The sequence below is a fragment of the Narcine bancroftii genome, chromosome 7 (genome assembly GCF_036971445.1).
Source record: "Narcine bancroftii isolate sNarBan1 chromosome 7, sNarBan1.hap1, whole genome shotgun sequence".
NCBI classification, from domain to species: domain Eukaryota; kingdom Metazoa; phylum Chordata; class Chondrichthyes; order Torpediniformes; family Narcinidae; genus Narcine; species Narcine bancroftii.
This window is the reverse complement of record NC_091475.1, coordinates 182,380,313-182,403,974: the sequence shown is the minus strand read 5'-3', so window position 1 is coordinate 182,403,974 and position 23,662 is coordinate 182,380,313. Positions and strand designations below refer to the sequence as shown.

At 44.0% G+C, this 23,662-nt stretch overlaps 1 protein-coding gene across 2 annotated transcripts in view; it reads right to left on the bottom strand.

The window, feature by feature from the left end:
* Window positions 1-23,662, bottom strand: part of kl (klotho) — a 58,827-nt gene that overhangs the window by 10,682 nt on the left and 24,483 nt on the right. For both annotated transcript variants that reach the window (XM_069891644.1, XM_069891643.1), the window contains exon 3: window positions 17,141-17,409. In XM_069891644.1, the coding sequence (XP_069747745.1) occupies window positions 17,141-17,409 (269 nt within the window). The remainder of the gene's footprint in view (window positions 1-17,140; window positions 17,410-23,662) is intronic.

Here is a 23,662-nt window from a genome sequence, read left to right as displayed (position 1 = left end):
TTAATGCAGGAGCCTATTTTAATGGACATTTGGAGGATGCTTCATCCGGGGAAGAGGGATTATTCCTTCTATTCAAGACAATATGACTCCTACTCAAGGATAGATTTATTTTTAACTTCAGCTCAATTACAGAGTAGGGTCATAGGAATCAAATACAAAGTGAGACTTTTATCAGACCATTCACCTCTTGTATTGATCATTGATATGCCAGATAACCAAGAGATGGTTCACAGATGATGCTTTAATACTTTGCTGTTGAAAACTGTCAACAAATTTTTACATTTTACACATTTTTACATTAAAGGCATATTTAAGAGGCAAAATTATTAGTTATTCCTCTAGGATTAAAAAAGAATATACAAGGGAGGTGGATGAATTGGAAAAGATCACAATTTTTGAAAAGGACCTTTCAACAAAGAAGGTCTGTGGAAAAACATAGAAGACTAATGAGTAGGAAGCTCAAGTACAATGGAATAAGTACATAAAGAATGGAAAAAATGATAACAAAATCTAAGCAAAGGTGCTATGAACTAGGGGAAAGAACCCATAAGGTCCTCTCCTGGCAGTTGAAATCAGAGCAAGCCTTAAGAACAATAAATGCAATAAAATCAAACACAGGCAGGATCTCCTATAAGTCAAAAGACATAAATTAAGCTTTTAAACACTTTTATATGAATTTAGATGAATCTCAATCAGTAGGGGATTTGAATAAAATAGAGAGTTTCCTGTCACATTTGGACCTTCCATATTTGAATCTAGAACAGAGGGATTTAAATGCTCCTTTTAATCAAGTTGAGATAGAGGAAGCATTGTTATCCTTGCAAGTTAATAAATCCCTGGGAAAAAAATGGGTTCCCACCCAAATTTTATAAAGAATTTAAAGATTTATTGATACCACTATTTATAGAGGTACTAGATCAAGCAGTGGCAACCTGTACTCTCCCAGAGTCTTTCTCAGCAGCAATTATTAGTGATTCCCAAAAACGATAGGGTCCCATTGAAACCGTCATCTTATAGATCCATATCATTATTGAATATGGACTATAAGATCATTGCTAAAATTCTGGCAAATAGATTGGCACTATATTTGCCTAAATTAATAAATGTAGGTGAGATGAGTTTCATACAAAAGAAGCATTCTGCAGACAATGTTAACAGACTGTTCAGTATTATCCATCTAGTCAAACAAGAGATGAATTGAGTGTTGCCCTGGCCATAGATGCGGAGAAAGCTTTCGACAGACTGGAATGGCTCTATTTATTTAAAGATTTGGGAAAATTTAGATTAGGAGAGGTATTTAATTAATTGGATTAAAACTCTATATTATGAGCCTAAAGTGAAAGTAATCACTAATGGTCAAATCTCATTGGTGTTCCCATTGTCCAGATCTAGTAGACAAGGTTGTCCATTATCTCCAGCCCTTTTTGTCCCAGCTAGCAGAATCTATCCACCAACATCCAGACATAAAAGGCTTCAGGGTTAACCAGCAAGAATATAAAATCAACCTATTGCTGACTATGTTCTAATACATCTGACAGACCCAGTGAGTTCATTATAAAAATTGCAGTCTAAATTGGAATTTTTCAGGATTTTCTCAGGCTATAAAGTTAATTGGGATAAAAGCAAAGTTCTGCCACTTGGGGGTGAGAATTATGATCATGTTAAAAGAGACTCTTAATTCATATGGTCGCTTAATAGGATAAAATATTTAGGTATTAAGATAAATAATAACTTGCAGAATTTATATAAATTTAATTATCTTCCCATGCTTTGGAAAATTGAGGATAATTTAAATAAATGGATAACTCTTTCAATTATTTTGATTGAAAATGAATATATTGTCTTAATTACAATATCTTTTCCAAAACCTACCTGTTTTAGTACCACAACGATTCTTTCAGAATTTAAATAAATATTAGGAAGTTTCTGTGGAAGGGTAAGTTTCCCAGAGTCTCTATCGATAAATTAACCTGGAATTATGAACTGGGAGGATTAAAGCTCCCAGACTTTAAAAAATATTATTGGGCAACACCAATGAAGTTCGTGACCTCCCTCTTTGATGGAGACAAGCCATCCAGGGTAAAAGTGGAACTGCATAAGGTTGATGAGAAAATAGCAGAAAATTTTATATATAAATAGAATTCTAAATTACTATTTGGTCCAAAGAAAGCCCCCTTACTAAAACATATTATTACAATTTGGAATAAACTCAATGGTTAAATTGGTGTTTAGGGGAGGATTCTCACCCAAAATACTCCTATGTCGCGGCTGCTCACGGCAGAGCTGCTGAAATGAAGCACACCCACGCAGCATGAGGGTGAACCAGTAACTCAACTTTATTTGAATCTCTCATGCTGCTTTAAGGGGATGATCCACTTCCTGCCTGGGATGCACAACCAGGAAGTAGTGACATCACCTGGGCAATGAGTGTCACCAAACACATGCTTCTCCTGAGAAGGGAAGGGGGGCCTGTACCATCTTGTCTCAACCGACTGGGGCGACGATTCATCCCATCTAACCATGCAGTCACTCAGCCCGCTACATCACCCCCCACTCCCCAGAATTGCTGCCACCCTTTGAGCAAGTCACAATACAGAAGTCTTTAGGTGGGCGGCCTCTGTGTCTGACCTGGGGATCTGGGGCAGTCTGACCTGAGTCCAAATGCACTGCCTTGAGCCAGTCAATGGCAGTCCTGCCACTCATCAATATCCAGGGTGAAAATGACACTGTCACACTGCATTGCAGAGGTGTTACTTGCTGTTCTCTGTGAATGAAAAATAAGATGGTGGACTGCATATTCGCAGGGACATGGCAGGATGGAGAGCTGTATCAGGAAGGTGGCGAAGGTTTCGGCTTACCCATTTGTTCCCTCAAACACTGGAGGATGTCTAGAGCATGGGGTTGTGGGCCAGAAGGGTTGAAGTGAATGTCCCCTGCAATGGTAAGCAGGGAGCCATTCACCATCCTGGCGCATGACGCTGGGAGGTCTTCTTTTGGTGCTGTGCAAATTCCTATGCACCCATGGGAGTTCATCCATCCAATTCGGGCCTTGTAGACAGGTTTTAAGGGCTGCTTTCAGATGGCGGTGAAACATTCAACAAGTCCGTTTGCCTGAGGATGGTGTTACTGGCTGCTGCAGAACTTAGCTAGGTTGGCCCAGAGCAAGGACAAGGATGTGAACTAGGCCTCTTGATCTGAGGTGATGTGGGTTAGGATGCCAAAGTGTGTGACCCAGGTGGACAAGAAGGCTCTAGAGCAAGTCTCTGTGTCGAATGAGGGTAGGCGGAGGCTGGGGCATAATAATCTGTCAGACAGTAGGCAGACCATGGACCTTATGGAAGAATGTAAAAGGCTGTGAATTTGGTTGAAAACCCACCGTTGCCAGGTTGTGGGTAGGATGGCTTTGGAGCAGCCACACTTCTCAAGGATCCTCACCACCCAGGTCATGCCCTCTTCACACTGCTACCATCAGGAAGGTATAGGAGCCTGAAGATAAATACTCAATGGTACAAAAACAGCTTCTTCCTCTCTGCCATTTGATTTTGCAATGGACAATGAACCATGGACACTCCCTCACTCTATCTTCTTTTGCACTATTTATTTATTTTTTGTCATTTATAGCAATATTTGCGCTGTGATGTGGCTACACAACAACAAATTTAAGGACACGTTCATGATAATAAATTTTGATTTCTGATTCGTGGCTTTTTAATTTTCCATTTGGCTGCTGATAAAAATACGATCTCTGTAAAAAATGATGCATCTACAACTGCAGTTCTGAGAGTGTCCCTCTCATTGCTCCCCTTTTAAAATCTCTGCTAACTACAAAGAATGTAGAACGTGATGCATCAGTGCATATGGATTCTGTTATAAATGTCCCAGTGTTCATCAATGGCAGAGGATTTTTGTAATGTGAGCGACTTTGGGAGAGGACTATCTGTTTTCTGTATCTAATTGCCATTTGCAATAAGAGTCAATCAAATAGCCTGAGATTGTGGGAAAGATTGCGTAAAGGGACATTTCTTTCCCTGAAGAAAATTACTGGCTAGGTGAGGCTTGTACAACAATGCAGCAATTGCCATAGTTATATTTTTACTGGATGTTTTAAAATTCCATCACACAGACTCATACAACCATTGAGTCATAAAGTCAACAGGGTCTTCTGCCAACTTGTTCATGTTGATTATCAAGTACTTCTTGATACCATTTACCAGCACTTGACTCATAGCCTACTATATCCAAGCAATTCAGACACTCATATTTCCCATACTGAGATTTTAAGACATTTTTTTTAGTCCAATGTGATATTCATCAGGTTACCAAAGGAGTTAACAGTCACTGGTACTGCAGCACAGGACATGACAGGACAGCTTCCTTTGGAAGCAAGATCACAGCTTGATTTGAGGAGCTCTGCCTGTGAGGGTATGGGAGAGTGAGTGCCTTACTTATGCAGGGCAGCCTCAACATCTACACCTTCTTTAGTTTGTCTTCCTCTTCTTCCAAGAAAATGGAAGCAAATCCTCAAGGGAAGCTCAGCTACTTTGGCAGATAAGTGGCAGACAAATTACAGACTCTCAGCAAGTGGTATGACCATAGGTGTCAAGTTCAAACACTGCAATAAAATGCTAAACTAAAAGGATTTCAATGGCTCATCCCTTTAAATTCATATCTTTATGGAGGTGGCTAGAAAGTAGCTAGAATACTTCAGTACATGCAGAAGAAGGGGAATCACCTCCTTCATCAAAAGTAATGATGATAGAAGTTGGGTTGATGCCCAAAAGAATGGAGGTCTTGTAGCGGGCCAAGCGACCACGTGGTTTGACGGGCCAAATCGCCACCCCAGTCGGTTGGTACAAGATGGCACGAGCCCCCTTCCCTTCTCAGGAGAAGCCCATGTTTGGCGTCATGCATTGCCTGAGAGATGTCGGCACTTCCTAGTTGCATGTCGCTGGGCAGGCAGTGACTCCGCAACGTGCTGATGTCACTCCCATAGACCAAAACGCCCAAGACAGGAAGTGAGTTGTTACTTAAAAGCAGCGTGAGAGATTCAAATAAAGTTGGTTACTGGTTCACCCTTGTGTTGTATGAACGTACTTCATTTCAGTAATGCTGTCATTAGCAGCTGCTACAGTGATGACCCCGAAGGTTCCAACAACTTTGGAATCCACCTTGAACGTGACAAAATGCAGAATACTACTACCACTACAGTCACAACAGATGCACCCAGGAACTGGTTACAACTGGCCAAGTCACAGTTCCAGGTCATTCCCTGGAACTCAGCTGGCACAAGCGCGCCGTTTGGATCCTGAATATGCAAGGCCTGGGCAATAGAAACCCCTCTGAGTTCATGCACGAAATGGTGGCTTTAGCGGATGGGCACACAAACTGTTTCTTGTTCGAAGCCCTGTTCCTCTCCAAGCTACTGGTCCATGTTTCCTCGGCAATATCAGATATGGATTTCAACACCCCACACCCGATAGCCAAGAAAAGAGACAGACTTTTCCACAATCCACAAGAGATTTCGATACATGTACAATCGATCTACGCCGTCGGCACCTCTGGTTCAGCCCCTGTAGGGGTTTCCCCTCCATTGGTTCTGCCAGCAGTTGCCATGGCCCAACCACAACGCAATGAGCGTTCAGACAAACAAGGAGGGATTTCCTAGTCAACACGGGTGCAGAGATAAGACTCATCTAGCCTACGTACTTCGAGCTCAAGCACAATCCCAAGGGCCTCCCCGTCCATGCAGCCAATGGCTCTTCCATTCCAAGCTTCGGCACCCATTTGGTCACAATCCATGCTGTGGGAACTGTTTTCCGTTGGAAGTGTATGATTGCATTCGTTGGGCAAGCCCTACTCGAAGCCAATTTCCTCTGGGCACATGGTATTCGTGAACAGATGCCGCTTCGCCAACACTACCACATTCCAGTCATACCCCTCATGCTACAGCAACATTTCTTTTTGCCATTGGACATCCACGATCTGGACAGTAACGATTATGCTCTTTTACTGGCCAAGTATCTGCCTGCCCAATTTCCACGACGCTAAACCAGCACGTGGCATGGAGCACCACATTGAAACCATCAAACCACCAGTGTACACATGCACGGAACCTCCTGCAGGACAAACTTCTCCAAGATAAGACCGAGTTTGCTGCCATGGAAGAGTTAGATATTGTCCACCGTTCAAACAGCCCCTGAGCATCTCTGTTGCACATGGTCCAGAAGAATTCCGGCAGTTGGCATCCAGTGGCGACTACAGACAACTCAGTGATATCACAGTCCCCGATAGATACCCTATCCCACAAGTCCAAGACTTTGCTCCAGGGTTGCTGAATTTTCTCGAAGGTGGACCTCGACAAGGGATACCATCAGATTCCAGTGCATCCTAATTATGCCCAAGAAACAGTGATTATTACATCTTTCAGCCTTTTTGAGTTCCTCCAGATGCCTTTCGGATTAAAGAACGCAACCCAGACATTTCAGCATCTCATGGACATGGTCGTCAGGAACATCAATTTCATCTTTATCTATCTGGATGACATTCTCATTGTCAGCTAGCGATGCCAGCACACACAGGACACATCTGACTCACCTTTTCAACAGGTTGCAAGAGTTCAGACTCACAGTAAAGCTGGCTAAGTGCCAGTTTGGCCTGGAAACAATTGATTTCCTTGGACATTGTATCATCTGCGAGGGAGCCACACCACTACCAGATAAGGTAGAAGCCGTTCAGCAATTCCCCAGGCTGAGCACCATTAAAGGCCTACAGGACTTCTTAGAGATGGTGAACTTTTATTATCGTTTCCTCCCAGGAGCTGCTACCCTCATGGCAACCCCTATTCAACCTCATCAAACTTGGTGACAAGGCGCTCCAGTGGACATACAAAACCATTGAAGCATTCCAGGCAATTAAAGCGGCACTAGTGGAGGTCACATCTTTGACTCATCCTGATTCTTCCTCCCCCTGGCCCTTACAACAGATGCATTGGACATAGCGGTCGGCGCGGCGCTGGAGCAGTGGGTCGATGAACAGTGGCGCCCCTGGCCTTCTTCAGCAAACCTCTCCGGACACCAGGGCATGTTTACTGGACAGTGTATTCAACCTTGAGCTGTTGGCCCTGTACCTGGCAATATGACATTTCCAGTACATGTTAGAAGGAAGGGTTTTCATTGCCTACACAGACCACAAACCACTGACTCATGCACTCAGCAAGGTCTCAGACCCATGGTCAATGAAGCAACAATGACACCTATCCTACACTTTGGAGTATGCAACGGACATTCGCCATGTCGCAGGCAATTCCAATGTTGTGGCCAATGCTCCGTCCAGACCGGCCATCTCCGCTATCTCAGGAGGACTCAATGTTGTTCAACTGGCCAAAGACCAGGAGGAGGATGCTGACATCCAGGCCTTTCGGATTGCCATCACCATCCTGAAGGTTGGCCTGCATGCCAATTTCTGTCCTTCATCGGGGATCCCGACTTTCCTGTGCAATATATCTGCAGGCTTCCCCAGACCTATCCTACCCACGACCTGGCGACGGCGGGTGTTCAACCAAATACCCAGTCTGTCATATCCTTTGATAAGGTCCACGGTCCACCTGCTTTCCAATAAATTCATGTGGCACAGCCTCCGCCACGATGTAACTCTATGGGCTAAGACTTGCTTGGACTGCCAATGCCCCAAAGTGCACACCAAGGCCCATCTTCAGAGTTTCACCCCGGTGCAATGCCAGTTTGACCTCATGCACATGGACATCATTGGCCCACTCCCCATGAACCAAGGTATGCAGTATTTATTCACAATAATCGACCATTTTATCCATTGGCTGGAAGCGATACCCCTACCCACATGTGATACAGAGACTTGCACCAGAGCCTGCTTGTCCACTTGAGTCACACACTTTGGCATCCTGACCCACTTCACGTCCTCGCTCTGGGCCAACCTAGCTAAGTTCTACAGCAACCAGTTACACCACACCACAGCCTACCATCTTCAGGCAAACAGACTTGTTAAACGTTTTCACCGCCATCTGAAAGCAGCCCTTAAAGCCTACCTACAAAGCCAAAATTGGGTGCTGTTAGGAATATGTACAGCACCAAAATAAGACCTGCCAGCGTCCTCTGCCAGGATGGTGAACAACTCCCTGCTTACCATCCCAGGGGAATTTCACTTCAACCCTCCTGGCCCAAAACCCAGTGCTTTAGACGTCCTCCAGCGCTTGAGGGAACAAATGGGTAAGCCAAAACCTCTGCCACCATCCTGACACGGCTCTCACCCTGCCACATCCCTGAGAATCTGCAGTCCACCGACTTCATTTTTGTTCGGAGAGAACAACAAGGAACACCCTTGCAAAGCAGTATGACAGTGTCGTTTTCACCCTGGACATTGACTGGTGGCAGGACATGTTTACCATTGACTGCCTCAAGGCAGCGCATTTGGAATCAGGCCAGCCTGCCCCAGATCCCCAGTTCAGATGCAGTGGCCACCCGCCTAAAGACACTACTGTATTGGGATTTGCTCAAAGGGTGGTAGTGATTCTGGGGAGTGGTGTAGCGGCCTGAGTGAACGCATGGTTAGATGGGCTGAATCGTCGCCCCAGTCGGTTGAGACAAGATAGTACGGACCCCCTTTCCCTTCTCAGGAGAAGCTCGCATTTGGTGACACGCGTTGCTCAGAAGATGTCGCCACTTCCCGATTGTGCATTGCTGAGCAGCCAGTGACTCCGCAACATGCTGATGTCACTCCCTTAGACCTGTGCTCCCCAGACAGGAAGTGGGTCGACCCCTTAAAGCAGGGCGAGAGATTCAAATAAAGTTCAGTTACTGGTTAACCCTCACACTATGTGGGTGTGCTTCACTTCAGTAGCTCTGCCGTGAGCAGTCACTACAGTCTGTTAAATCCTCTCCTCGTTTCCCACCATCAAGCAAACAATTCACAACTCATCTTCAGTCATGGCATGATAGTTAGGTTTGGAGTTTATCCTCTATGTTTGGTCTGTGTTGCCTCAGTTATTCCACAATTCTGGAATTACTTTCTCATTAGGACCTGGAAATTCCCAGCCTGAATGCCAATCTCACTGGTAAAAATATCCGGCTGATGCACAAAATTACCTAAAGCTAAATTTCAAGTGAAAATTCAAAATAAATAGATTTTCATGCAATTTTAGATAATAAACACAATCAGAATATTAACTCTAGATGGCACAATTTTTGAATGGGTATAATTTGTATAGTATTAAGCCTTGACACATTATTTAATGAATTAATTTTTATATTTTCCAACTTTAAAGATTTTAAAATTTAATTTAATTTTAATCTTTTTAAAAGATAAAATAGTAATGTTTTAAAGGTAAAGATATAAAATAAAAAGTTCCTGATATATTACTGGCACATGAACAAAGAATATCTCTTCATAAAAAGCAATCAAGTTATGGTCAATTTCTGGTTGTAATAATGACTAAGACCACTGGAGGGTGCTGAACTGCAGTGCAGGCTCTTCGACATCCCTTCACACTTCTTCAAACATTGATCATCCTTTGCCTCCACAGATGCTGCTTGACCTGATGAGTTCCTTCAGCAGTTTGTTTTTTACAGTCAAATTGAGTTATTCTAAGAGATAATCTGTAAATTGATTAGGCTCAAATTTGATGCTGAATAGAGAGTTTTTTTTGCACTCTCTCGATCTGCCATTTGTTATCTTGGGATTCTTTTGAACTCCCACATTTATTTTTGCCAAATACTATAATTCCCTCATTCAAACCTTCAGCTGAAGTTTTGCTTTCCTACAGGCCTGATCAGGTTTAATTCTGACCACCTGATATTTGATTCACAAACACTGCTGGATTGTCATATATTGACTAAATGCCTGCCAATGGGTTAATTTTGCCACAGTCGTTTTGGCAAGAGGAATACTTTGGTCGGCATGGGCAGGTTGGACCTAAGGGCCTGTTTCCATGCTGTATTACATACAGTTCTATGATTCCATCTCACAAACTGTCTGACGTTTTAAACATTACCAGTAGTTATTGTAACACAATAACTCACTGGAGTCTATATGTAACTGAATGTGTGAAGGTTCCATTATTATCACATAATACTGCATTTAGAATGTAACATACATGAAATTCTTTAACTTTGTCTACCGTAAGGAAGACAGAGAGTCACCAGCACCCCTCAATGAGGCCCCAGCGAGGAACAAACTCACAATCCCTGGTTTACAAGACCTGTGCTCTAATCACTGAGGAATCAGAGCTTCTGTATGATGCTTCACAATCTTACCTGTAACCAGTAGAAGTTATTCCTTCAACCACAAAATTTGCTATGAATGAATCCACACTGCACAATCAGGTCCTCCACTGATGCCCACTTTTAATGATACTCTCTCTTCTCCTACTCCTTGGATTTCAGATCTTTGTGAAGGTGACAGCTATCAGCTGAGACACGGTTGATCTAGAATTCCTCCAAACAGAAACAGCCTTTTAACCTACCCAATCATGCACTTTCAGATTTATCTGTTTCGATAAGTCATCTTTCTTTCAGCTCAATGCCAAAGCATGTCAAGGTACATTTTCTAAATCATATGGACACCTGTCTTACCCCAACAATCAAACTTGCCAACCTTCTCTGGGCAGCCTTCAATACATTAAGATATCTTTCCTTAAATAAAGAGTCCAAAATGATATGCAAATATAGATTCAAAAATAAATATCAAGACTTCCCACTTGGGTACTCCATCCCTCTTGCTTTAAAGGTCAACATTCCATTTACAGAGTTGTGTCTCCTTGTGCTTCATTTGTCACATCACCAGGATCCATGGGAGTCACTTAACTTTTTCTAATTAAATAATAATTTATCTTTCGATTCTTTTTCCAAAACAATGGCCTTATATTTTCACAAGTAATACTCAACCTATCAAATTTTTCCATTCCTTTAACCTGTGTATATTCCTTGAAAACTCTGTGGTTGCTCTCCCCTATTTTTGCTTCATTCACAAATTTGAGTATATTCACTTGGTTTTTTCACTCTTCCTTGATACAAATTGTAAATTATTATAGTTCTAGCTCTGACTTCTGTGGAATCCAACTTGCCAATCAAAAATTGAACTATTTGTCCTGGCCTAAATTCTGTTCGTTAGCCAATCTTCTCCTCATGTTATCCTCAAAGACATGATCTCTCATTTTGCACAGTAATCTTTTATGTAATACACTGAAAAATACCCTTCGGAAATCCAAATGCCCTATGTTTATTGATCCCTTTTTATCAATTTGTGCCTGTCACATCCTCAAAGATCTTTAATTAATTTGTCAAGAAATATTTCCTTTTCATACCTTCACACGTTTCATACTTATGGTTTAGAAGGTACAGAAGCCTGAAGACCAGTCCTTCTAGGTTCAACAACACTTTCATTCCAATGACTATCAGGGCTCTTGAACCTAAACCCTGTTGCACTATTCATGGACTCCTCGACCACCACAAAAGGCACTGTGTGCACACTTTTTTCTTGCTTTATAACTGTGAATATGTATTATCATCTATATTTTGCATTTATTATGTTTAATTTAACGTAAAAAGTACAGTCCGCTAGAGTAGATTTTTTTCCTTTACTAAGTACCTAGTCAGCTGCGGCAAACCTGTTGATGCATAACATTGACTTGCCTGACTCTGAGATGAGGAATATTCCGGAAGGATTAGTTGGGAGTCAAATTTTATTTCAGCTCTTTTGGATGATTCTTATTCTGGCCCTCTCTCATGATCAATTGTCATATAGGGACTGGCCATGTGTGTTAGGTATTTTTTCGACCAGCAGGTCTACAAAGTCAAATCCTGAGACATTTAATATGTCTCTTCTTTGGCTTGGCTTCGCGGACGAAGATTTATGGAAGGGTAATGTCCACGTCAGTTGCAGGCTCGTTTGTGGCTGACAAGTCCGATGCGGGACAGGCAGACATGGTTGCAGTGGTTGCAAGGGAAAATTGGTGGGTTGGGGTTGGGTGTTGGGTTTTTCCTCCTTTGTCTTTTGTCAGTGAGGTGGGCTCTGTGGTCTTCTTCAAAGGAGGTTGCTGCCCGCCGAACTGTGAGGCGCCAAGATGCACGATTTGAGGCGCTATCAGCCCACTGGCGGTGGTCAATGTGGCAGGCACCAAGAGATTTCTTTAGGCAGTCCTTGTACCTCTTCTGTGGTGCACCTCTGTCTCGGTGGCCAGTGGAGAGCTCACCATATAACACGATCTTGGGAAGGCGATGGTCCTCCATTCTGGAAACGTGACCCACCCAGCACAGTTGGGTCTTCAGCAGCATGGATTTGATGCTTGCGGATTCTGCCAGCTCGAGTACTTCGAGGTCCTGCTGCCGCCTAGGGGGCCCGAGGTCCTGTTGCTGCTGCCGCCAGAGGCCCGAGGTCCTGCTGCCGCCCGGGGAGCCCGAGGTCCTGTTGCTGCTGCCGCCGGAGGCCTGAAGACCCGCTACCGCCCGGGGTGGGGGGGGCCCGAGGTCCTGCCTGAGTCTGCCTGAGGTAACGGCCGCATCGTGGGGAGAGACAGCCAGCCAAGACCGGGCCTGCCCGCACCGCTGCCTGAGCATCGAACACAGGCCGCCGTCGCCAGGCAAACCCCGGCAGCCCGCACAGCCCGACCGTTGGCAGCTGAGCCCTGGGCCGGGAGCGGTCAATGAGATGAAATTATTAGATACCCATTATGTAATCTCTGGAACTTCTCTTCCCAGTTGTGTTGTTGAGGTGAATGGAATATTTTGATGCTGAAACCAATTAAGCACATGTATTAATAGGCACAAAACTAAAGTAGATGAAGAATGACCTAACTCAACAGGGTGAGGGCCTAAATGAATGACTTTGCTCCTATGGAATTCATGTTGCAAAATAATAGGGTCTAATGTAGAACTCTGTGCCACTACCCTCCAGATTTGGGTATGATAAAGAAACTGGAAGGTAGGTGCAGCATGGCTGCAGTGGCCTTTCCAGACCATGATGCTACTGAAACAGTCTAAGCAGGGTGCTGAGCTCATATTTTAAAGGTTGAAGATTGGAAGGTAGCGCTATGGAGACGGGAAGCTAAGGAGATGTGTGAAGTAAGGTGAAGGTGTGGAAGAAGCGGCATGGCCTCGTCTGGTCCACTGCGGTCAGGTTCCTGCTGTGGGGATGAGGCTTCCGAATGTCGGGTGCTGCTGGTAGCCGAGGAGGAGACGCTGTGGTGGAGCTGCGTCTGTGGAGCTGTGTCAGGGTGCCTGGAGTGGGGGGTGTGTGCCTGCTTGGCTATTCTGTGGAGGAAATGTCTGGGAGCCTGGAGTGGCCATGTCATGTGCCTGGCCTGGAGGTTCAGGAGGCTGTGTCATCTTGGAGTGTAGGGCCCTGCAGCAGATGATTAGTCGGAGAGGAGGCCATGGGGGGTTTCTCTACCTTTACTACCGAAGCTGACAGGCTTGTATAGTCTTGTGAACTGTGTGGCGGTTCATCTTTTCTAGTCACTAAAATCTAAGTCTCTGAAATGTGATTGTCTCCATTGTGCCTATTATCTAGTTTTTCATCTTTTACTGAATTGTTAGCACTGATTTTTTTTTAACTCATTGTGTAGTGTTGTGTAGGTATGTTTTAGTCTTGTGTAGTTTTTAATCTTTTGTTTTGTCTGGTGTAGAAATGGAATTGTGTGTTGTCTGATATGTGATCACAGTTATGTGGGTAGCATTTTGGTTTTTGGAGGATGTAATTTCATTTTTAACTGTGTACCACTTTTAAATGACAATAAAGGCTACTACTACTGCTACTAGAGTTGCTCATGGAGAACCTGAAGCTGTCCCTTAAAAGGAAGATGTCTGGCGGCTCACCACAAGGCAGGCGAACTGGGCTCAAGAATGCCGCTCAGACCTTCCAGCGCCTCATGGACTCTGTGGGCAGGGACTTGGATTTCATCTTTATTTATTTGGACGACATCCTTGTCGCCAGCAAGGACTGGGCGCAACACAAGGCCCACCTACATGCCCTTTTCTCCTGGCTGGCCGACTTCAGCCTTACCATCAACCCGGCCAAGTGCCAGTTTGGGAAAGAGTCCATGCAGTTCCTGGGCCATAACAATATGGCCGAAGGAGCCATGCCTGCCGCTGCGAAGGTTGCCGCCATCAGGGAGTTCTCATGCCCAAACAGCCTCAAGGAGCTGCAGGAGTTCGTGGGTATGGTCAACTTTTACAACCACTTCATCCCGGGAGCTGCGCCCATCATGCAGCCACTGTTCACCCTCATCTCAACCAAGCACAAGATGCTCTCTTGGAACCCAGAAGCCTGCACCGCATTCGAAGCCACCAAGGACGCCCTCGCGAAGGCTACCATGCTCACCCACCCGCACACCGACCTGCATATGGCACTTTCTGTCGATGCCTCTGCCACAGCTGTTGGTGCCATCCTGGAGCAGCAGGTGAATGGACATTGGAAGCCACTGGCATTCTTTTGCCACCTGCTCTGCCCGTCGGAATGCAAGTATAGTGCCTTCGACTGCGAGTTATTGGGTATGTACTGATGGTGCAGCATTTCCACTATTTTTTGGAGGGGAGGACTTTTACCATCTTCTCTGACCACAAACCCCTCACCCAGGCGCTTGCGATGGCAAAGGATCCCTGGTCGGCCCACCAGCAGGGTCACCTCTCCTTCGTGTCGGAGTTTAACACCGACATTCGACACAAGGCAAGGAAGGACAATGTGGTTGCCGATACACTCTCACGACCAGCCATCTGCATGCCTGGGACCAGGAAGCTGATGAGGAGACAAGGGCCTTCAAGACCGCCATCACCGGCCTGCGGTTCCGAGACCTCCCGACTCTGACCGGCGAAGGCACCGTCCTGTGCGATATCTCCTTGGGCACCCCGCGGCTAGTGGTTCCGCAGCAGTGGCGCAGGCAGGTCTTCCGTCACATCCACGACCTTTCACATCTGTCCATCGGGTCCACAGTTTGGATGGTGGCAAAACGATTCGTATGGCATGGGCTGCAGAAGCAGATTGCGGGCTGGGCCAGATCATGCACCCATTGCCAGACGTCCAAGGTGCACAAGCACACCAGGGGATCCGTACAGGAGTTCGAGCACGTCCGGAAACAGTTCAGCCACATTCCCGTGTACATCGTCAGGCCCTTACCGTTTCCCGGGGCAACCATTACCTGTTTATGGTGGTGGACCACGCCACTCGCTGGCCCGAGGCTATCCCGATGCCAGACGCCTCCACCAACTCCTGCTCCCGAGCCCTGTTGTATGGTTGGGTCACCCACTTCGGCGTCCCGGCTCACCTCACCAGCGATCAGGGCATCCAGTTCACATCTGCGCTCTGGGCACAGCTTGCCAACAGGTTGGGGATACAACTACACCACACCACGGCCTACCACTCGCAGGCCAATGGACTGGTTGAACGTCTGCACCGCCACCTTAAGTCAGCGCTCATGGCCCGTCTCACCCGTCCCGACTGGACGGACGAACTGCCTTGGGTGCTCCTGGGTATCTGCTCCACTCCCAAGGAAGATCTGTAGACGTCATCAGCTGAGCTGGTCTATGGTGCACCGCTGGCACTACCTGGTGAGTTCGTCAATGCACCTCACAATCCCCAGCAGTTGCTGCATGAACTACTTCCTCACCTCAGGGCACGCTTGGACTCCTTCGAACCTCCACCTCCACCCAGGCATGGCACCCACCTGACTCATGTACCTGCTTTCCACGGAGTTCATTTTCATTCGGCAGGGCCCGACCGCAGCACCTCTGCAGCGACCGTACGAGGGGCCATACAGGGTTATACAGTGTTACGGCTCGACGTTCACGCTGGACTTGGGTGGCAGGCATGAACTGTTTACGACGGACAGGCTGAAGCCAGCGCACCTCAATCCCACCGTGCCCATGGTCGATGCCCAGCCCAAGAAGCGAGGCCGCCCAGCAAAAAAGGACATTGGCACTGGTTCGGTGGGGGGGGGGGCTGTTTTGTGGCTCACCACAAGGCAGGTGAACCGGCCCCACTTGTAAGCCACGCGGCAGGGCAGCCGCCCAAAATGGCGCCGTTGGGGGGGGTGGTTCCCTTCCTTCCAGCTCAGGGCTCAGAAACCCGCACTTGGGGACCACGTGACACCCAGGTGACGTCAGCGCCCTCCAGTGCGGTTCTCAGCCAGGTCCGGGCTGGGAGTATAAGTGCAGCCCAGCAGCCTGCAATAAACCAGTCTGCTCACTGAGCTCAACCCGTCTGGTTGCGTGTGTTATTGCAGGAGCAGTGTAGCCGCTGCTACAGATGTTCTGTTAATGCATCCACTCTGGTGTCTTCTTAGATACCGTTGAACTTATATGGGGAAAATTGTATATGGAACATTACTCCATGATTTTAAAGCATTCCACTTAGGTCATATTGAAACTGACTTTTCTTCATAACGCAAGCAATTTTGTTCCCAATATTGAAATGTCAGTCTGCCACAAAACCTCCACATTAAATTGAATGTTTTGCTTTAAAGATATTGAGTCACAGCAGTTAATTGTATTATGATTACACATTCTCCATTGAACCCACAGTCCTGCAGGTGCAATATCATCCAATTACTGGGAAGGCAAGGAAAGATGGAGTTGCATAGAGGGACATATTTCAAGAATGTACCCTAGACATCCTCCTGTACCCTGAGTCTGATTCTTCAAACCCCAGATGAATATTATGATCTCTTAAACGTAAGAAAAATCCTTTCTGATAGCTGGTAAATTACTTTCAGTTGTCCATCTCCTACCATTTCACATAGAATGGATTCAGTTCTTAAATGAAATCAGGATATTTCCTCAAAATATGCCCTGGCCTGGTTTAAAAGCACAACTTAAAATAGGTTTCACTTAGTTTGTGTAATTGAAATGTTTCAACAGAATATGATGATCCCAGATGAACACGATGTGAACTCACATTGGAAAGTGATGTCTGTATCTGGAATTCATCTGCGATGCAATTTTTTACGAGGGGGAATCAAACAATACCATGACGTTTCGGTAAATGTCACAGTTCATGTTAAGATAACAGAGTAACTTTGAGTGCAGAAGATGAAACTGGTCTGGCTTTCAAAATCATGGTTAATTGATGCAATGACAACTCTTGTTAATCATCTAAGGACCTTAATTTTTTTAAAAAATACCTTTATGACATCTTCTGAAATACCCCACACAAAATTATGTGGAAATGTTCCAGTCATTGGTTTGTTTTCTGGTTCTGGTGGGAATCCTTTGTCTTCTATCACTTGGCGATAAAAAAAAGCTGATGACTTTGGCATTCTCTCCTTTTTCTTGCTTTGAAAGTCAATGTAAAACAATCCTCGCCGGGTACTGTAACCAGCATCCCATTCAAAGCCATCTACCAATGACCACGCTGTGTATCCAATAACATCAACTTCATCATATTTAATTGCTGTGAAATTACAAGGAACAAATGTTAATGTTAGAACTCTTTATGGTATAATATATCTGGTTTACAGGAAACATTAACCTTTCAGGACTATATTAGTGGACTTAATTTATTTGCAAAAATAAGTACATTGACATGTTGATTAACTCGAGACATACTATGGTACAATATTTAATTATTTTAGGTATCATTTAACATATAACCATATAACAGTTTATGGCATGGAAACAGACCATTTCGGCCTTTCAAGTCCACGCCGGTTCACTCGAACAACTCCACTAGATCCACCCACCTATTCTCCATCCATAACCCTCAGTGACATTTTACCCTAAATTAGACCACAAAGCTAATACCTTTGGCTGGGTTTCACTTCCCTTTGGCTAAAAGACAAATGCTTAAAATATGGTGTTTTTTTAAGATATCAATTTAATGGCATAAAAATAAAATCAGTTTCATTATTTCGTGTTGTTAAGTTGGCTATTATTTATTAGTCCATAATGGATAATCAGATCAAATGTTTTACTTGAAGTATCTAGCTGTTCTTAATATTGTGGATCATAATTATTTCACCATTGATTATAACAATCCCAAGATGTCATCGATGTAAAATAACACAATGTGTTTACCAGTAATTGGCAAGAGAGTATTTAGTCACCAAGAATGGATCTCTATCCAAGCAAAAAGTTCATTACTTAGTGACAAGATTGTAGAGCTTACTGCTTATTTGACAGCAGGCTTTTTTTATTACTGACAGATTGTGACATATTTGCATGTGTACATTAACTTTGTGTGTAAAGCAACATTTTTGTTCAGCCATTCTCCCCATTCACTTGCTATTATTTGATCCAATGAAGGTCTCGAAAGCTTGTTGATGGAAGCATGCTCATCAAATAACATTTTCCAAGTAGCCTTTCAGTAAAGTTCTTGTAGCTCTTCATGAGAAAATAATATTATGCTGCATTCAAGAGACATTATTCCAAATTTATGTAAGCACTACTAAATGGTGGCTTAGCCATCAGTAATTTAATTTCTTTAATCTCTCAGCATGGACAAGTTGGGCCAAATACTTCAAGGTCACCATTGTAGGTCAAACAACTTGCTTCTGATTGGATGATCAATCACTCTGCGAATGTTACTCCCAGGGCAAATGACAGGAGATACATGAGACTCCAGGTGGAAATGTGCACAAATCTAATCAAGAACAAATTCACAACACAAATAAACAACTAAGCTTAAAATTGCTAGAAAGTTTTTTATATATAAGCAATTTTACAATGGCAACACAGAGTAACCTGAACAGAGTGTAAATCAATAGCTGCTTTCAGGTGCTCGGACACAGATAATGCACCGGCAGACACGGCTGGGGGAGTGCAGCTGGGACGTTCAGGTAGCTGCGGAGAAGACTTCTTTCTGTCACCTGAACGTGCCAGCTGAAGGAGAGCCATATCCGAGCGAACGCCAGTTCCTGTGGACTGTGGCTGTAGTCCCACTACTGCTTTCAGATGCAACGGGGGATTCTCGGAGCCGGAGATTATACCTACAGGAGGAGGGTTAGGTAAGTGCTCCTCCTGGCCGGGATCTCCACTTTCAGGTAGCCACCCGACAGCCACATTGGAGAACAATAGTTGGGATTTGTGGCCACCTGAAAGTGGCTAATGTGAACTTTGGTGAGGGAAAAATCCTGATACTTATATTTTGCATTACACTTTAATTTTGACTTTAACTTGTCAGAGGAGCAGCAGTGGGCAGGTACTTCACATAGAACAGAAAATGGCAGTGTTGCCGAAGTTGCTGCAATGGCAACGCAGCCACTCATGTGGACTCGGGAGAGCGAAAAGCGCAGACACAGCGCTGCTCCGAAGCATTCGACTGCATGGTCCGAATGTCGGCAGCTCCATACCGCTATTAAATGGCCTGTTTAAGGAGCTGATGGTGTTTTGAAACAAAAATCCTGCAACCACAGGTCTGTGCCCAAGATGTCAGTGCCTGTACTCGGCAGTAGCTACGAGTGTTGCAGTCTTGGTGAGCAGCAGACAAGCACAGGGAGTAATGGGAGAACATCCTCTGTTGAGAAGGAAAAACAGAGAAGACAATCCTACAGGACGGTGACAACAGTGGCAGACCACCAAGAAGCTCAGTACCTGAGGGATCCACATAGGCTGTGGACTGTGGGAGATTGACACATGGGAACCAGGTACCGGAGCCAGAATTTGAGAGGGTGCTGAGACCAAGAAGGATTCCCAAAAGGCTTCTGGCACTAGAGGGATCTGATCATGTCAGATGTTTGATCCCAATGGATCAAATGGGAATCTTTGAGATTGCAGAGAATGTGGGAGCGCTGGAGGAAAATCCACGAACACACAGGGACTCTGTTTTGCTTCTCTTTCTCTCATACTGTAAGGGGTACCAGGCAACTCTAATAGCCACTCATTGTCTGCCTCATAACAGGCAGAAGGCAATTTCGTGTAATATTCCATGTTCTGTACAATGACAATAAAGAAAGCTTGAATCTAGTCTCTTTTATGTTTTGACAAAGTAACCCAGTTGCCTCCCAGTAGTAGTTATCAATTAGTTAGGAGGTCACTGATAACTGGTGACTGAATAGAAAATCAAAATATTGCACATTGCAAATCTGAAATAAAAGTCTAAAGTGTGCTTAAAAGCACGCTACAGTCAGACAGCATCTGTGGAGGGAGCAACAGGGATAAGGTTTCAGATTGAAGAACTCTGTTGGAACCAGGAAGGAAAGAAAAGTTAGCATCAATTTGCAGGGAGGATGGGTGAGGGAGTGATATGACAAAGAGAATATCTCTGATAGGTCATTTCTAGGGTTGCCCTAGGGATAAACTGTAAAACAGGTCATCTGGTCAATGGATTTATGAGGTTAGTTAGAGAGAGAATATGATCATTGTGTGTAAAAGTAGGAAATGAGGATCATTAATGAGTGCAATTGTAGACAAAGGAATATAATTGGTGAAAGGTGCAAGGTCTCTCTAGCAGATGGAGAGAGTAAAACCAAGCTATTATGTCAGAAGGATAACCTGACTTGTTATATTACAGTATAGACAGAGAATGTAAGTTACATCCTCAAGTTGCATCTCAGTGTGACAGTGCAGGAGGACACAGAGAAACAGATCAGAATGGGATGGGGAAGGTGAATTGAAGTGGCAGGCAACAGGAGGCTTCAGGTCATCCCTGTGGACTGAATGCAGGTGCTTCACAAAGTGGTCACCCAATCAGTTTTTGAATTTTCCAGTGAATAGGAGATAACATTATGAACATTAAACGCAGGATGTTAGATTGAACGAACTGCCATCTAAACTGGCAAGTGGATGGGTTTCCTTGTCCCTGTTTACTTAGACGTCCAGGGCATTTAGCAGAATCCCACATTGTCAGTAAAGAGTTTGTATGTTATCCCCGTGATTGCATAGGTTTTCTCCGGGTGCTCAGTTTCCTCCCAACCTTCAAAACATACGGGTGCTGTAGGTTAAATGGGTGTAATTGGGCAGGGGCTTGTAGGTCGAAAGGGCCTGCGACCATGCTGTGTGTCTAAAAAAGAATTTTAATTCTTTTTTTAATTCTTGGTTTCATCAAGTAAATGTTACATAGGTACATGATAATAAAGTATTAACAAATCACATATAATAATAAAAATGGTGTTAAGACTTATGTTACATTGAAAAGAAAAAAAACCTAAAAAATACTCTACACTAATTGTCAACCCCCTCCCTTCGAGGCTACTGACTAAACATAAACGGTGTACAACCTAATAAAAGGGAAGGTAATCAATGGGGTCAACAAAAATCAAAAGTAAACCTAACCTTACAAATCTTGGAAATAATCAAGAAATCAACCCCATAAGGAAGTAAAGTTAAGATTAATTTCAGTAGTGGAGCATATAATTTTTTCCAAAGTCAGACATGCCATCATATCAGACATCCATTGAGCATGAGTGGGAGGGACAGCATCTTTCCATCTCATTCATATGGCCCTTTTAGCGATAAGGGAGGCAAAGCCAACTACATGGGATTGTGAAGCAGTTAGTATCAGACCCGTTGACCCACTTATTCTAAAACAAGAGCAAGAAAAGAACTTAGAGTCAAAGTAATGTTAAGGACTAAAGATCATATAACCATATAACAGTTTACAGTTTGGAAACAGGCCATATCGGCCCTTCGAGTCTGCGCCAGTTCACTTGATCAACTCCACTAGATCCCCCCTCCCACTCTCGACCCATAACCTTCCAACCCCCTCATATCCATGTACACATCCAACCTTCTCTTAAATGACAGAAAGGACCCTGCCACAACTATCTCCTCTGGAAGATCATTCCATTCTGCCACCACTCTCTGAGTGAAGAAGCATCTTCTAACATTTCTCTTAAAGTTTTTCCCCCTTTCCCTTAACTTATGCCCTCTTGATCCAACCTCCCCTGTCCTCAAGGGAAAGAGTCTACTTACTTCTAGTCTATCTATTCCTTTCATAATTTTAAATACCTCTATCAAATCCCCTCTCAACCCTTTACGTTCCCAGTCCCCTTAATCTTTCTCTGTACTCTAGATGTTGTAAGCCAGGTAACATTTTTGTAAATCTTCTCTGCACTCTCTCCATCTTAACTATATCCTTCCTATAATTTGGAGACAAGAACTGAACACAATACTCCAAACCTGGCCTCACCAATGCCTTAAACAGTCGCAGCATCACTTCCCAGCTCCCATATTCTATGATATGATTTATGAAGGCCAGCATACCATATGCCCTCTGAACCACCCTGTCAACATGGGAATCCACCTTCAAGGATAACTCCAAGATCCTTCTGTTCCTCTGCATTCCTCAATGCCCTCCCCTTAACTGCATATGTCCTATTTTGGTTATTTTTTCATTATTTAGACATTATTTAATGTCTACATTAAATTCCTTCTGCCATCTTTCAGCCCACTTTTCCAAACAAACCAAGGAATGAAATACACCTTCCCAAAAATTGGAAAGAGAGGGACATAACCAGAACATATGGTACAGTGTACCTTCTTCACTTATACATTTATCACATTTGGAAGAAAGATTGGAATATAATTTAGCCAATTGGACTTTGGAATAGTGGGCCTGGTATACTATCTTAAATTGTATTAACAAGTGTCTAGCACAAAGAGTGGATGGATGCACTCACTTTCAGTCCCATGTAGATTCAGAAATTAACTGTTGAAAATCTTGTTCCCATTGTTTTTTTAATTCTGTGCAGGAAGCTATCCCTAGATCTTAAAAGTAGCTCATAGAGAAAAAATAAAGAAAAAAGCAGATAGAAATGCTTCATCACTGGCCCATTCCAAATTTAAGTCAATTCTGATTGGAGTTCCTCACATAGAGCAGCTACACTAGCCTCAGAATGGAATAAATTTCTGATGACAATCAGAGATAGGTACAAATTAAGTTAGACACTGTGGAATTGGCTCAGAGTTAGAGATGCTAATTGATATGTCAAGACAAGATCCGAGCAAATCTGATGAAGGGTTCCAGACCTGAAATTTTTACAGTTTCTCTTTTCACAGATGCTGAGTTCTTCAAAAAACATCTGTTTTTATTTCAGATATCCAGCATCCACCATTGTTTTATTAGTTTATTTCTCCCAGCTAACCTCTTGGATAGACATAAATGATTGTGTTGCACTATTCAAAGGATCCCTGGACAACATGTAGTCAACAACTAACTTCACTAAATCAGATTACTTGGCAACTATATCATTACTGTTGGTGGACGTTCTCTGTATGTAAATTAGTTGTCATCTATCAGGATCTGATGCTCCGAAATGAAGTTTTGAATTTTTAAAATAATAGCTTGCCTATTATTAATTGAATTCAAATTAATTAGGTTCCACCAGCTCCTTGCTGTAGCATGTGCTCTCTCACTGAACCAATAGGGGAAAATGGCTTCTTTGAACAGCTGTACAGAAATATTTATAGATGGAGCCATGTACTCCACTGGAGTCAATTTTCAATGCACAATCTTCATGTGAAACTGGTTCCACAGTTCACAAAGGTCAATGAAAATTCACCAGGATCATTTTACGTTGGGTATCAAGTGAAAAATCAAGCCCTTTGCTTGAAGTCACACAATCCTGTGAAAATATGGCCTCCTGCTAGCTAATGAAAGAGGTACATGGGATGTGATCATGGACTCATTCTGTCCTTTACAGCCAAGGAAAACGTCCAGAAGCAAGCAGCTCATGATTGGGGAGGGCTTGTGGGAAGAGAACCATATA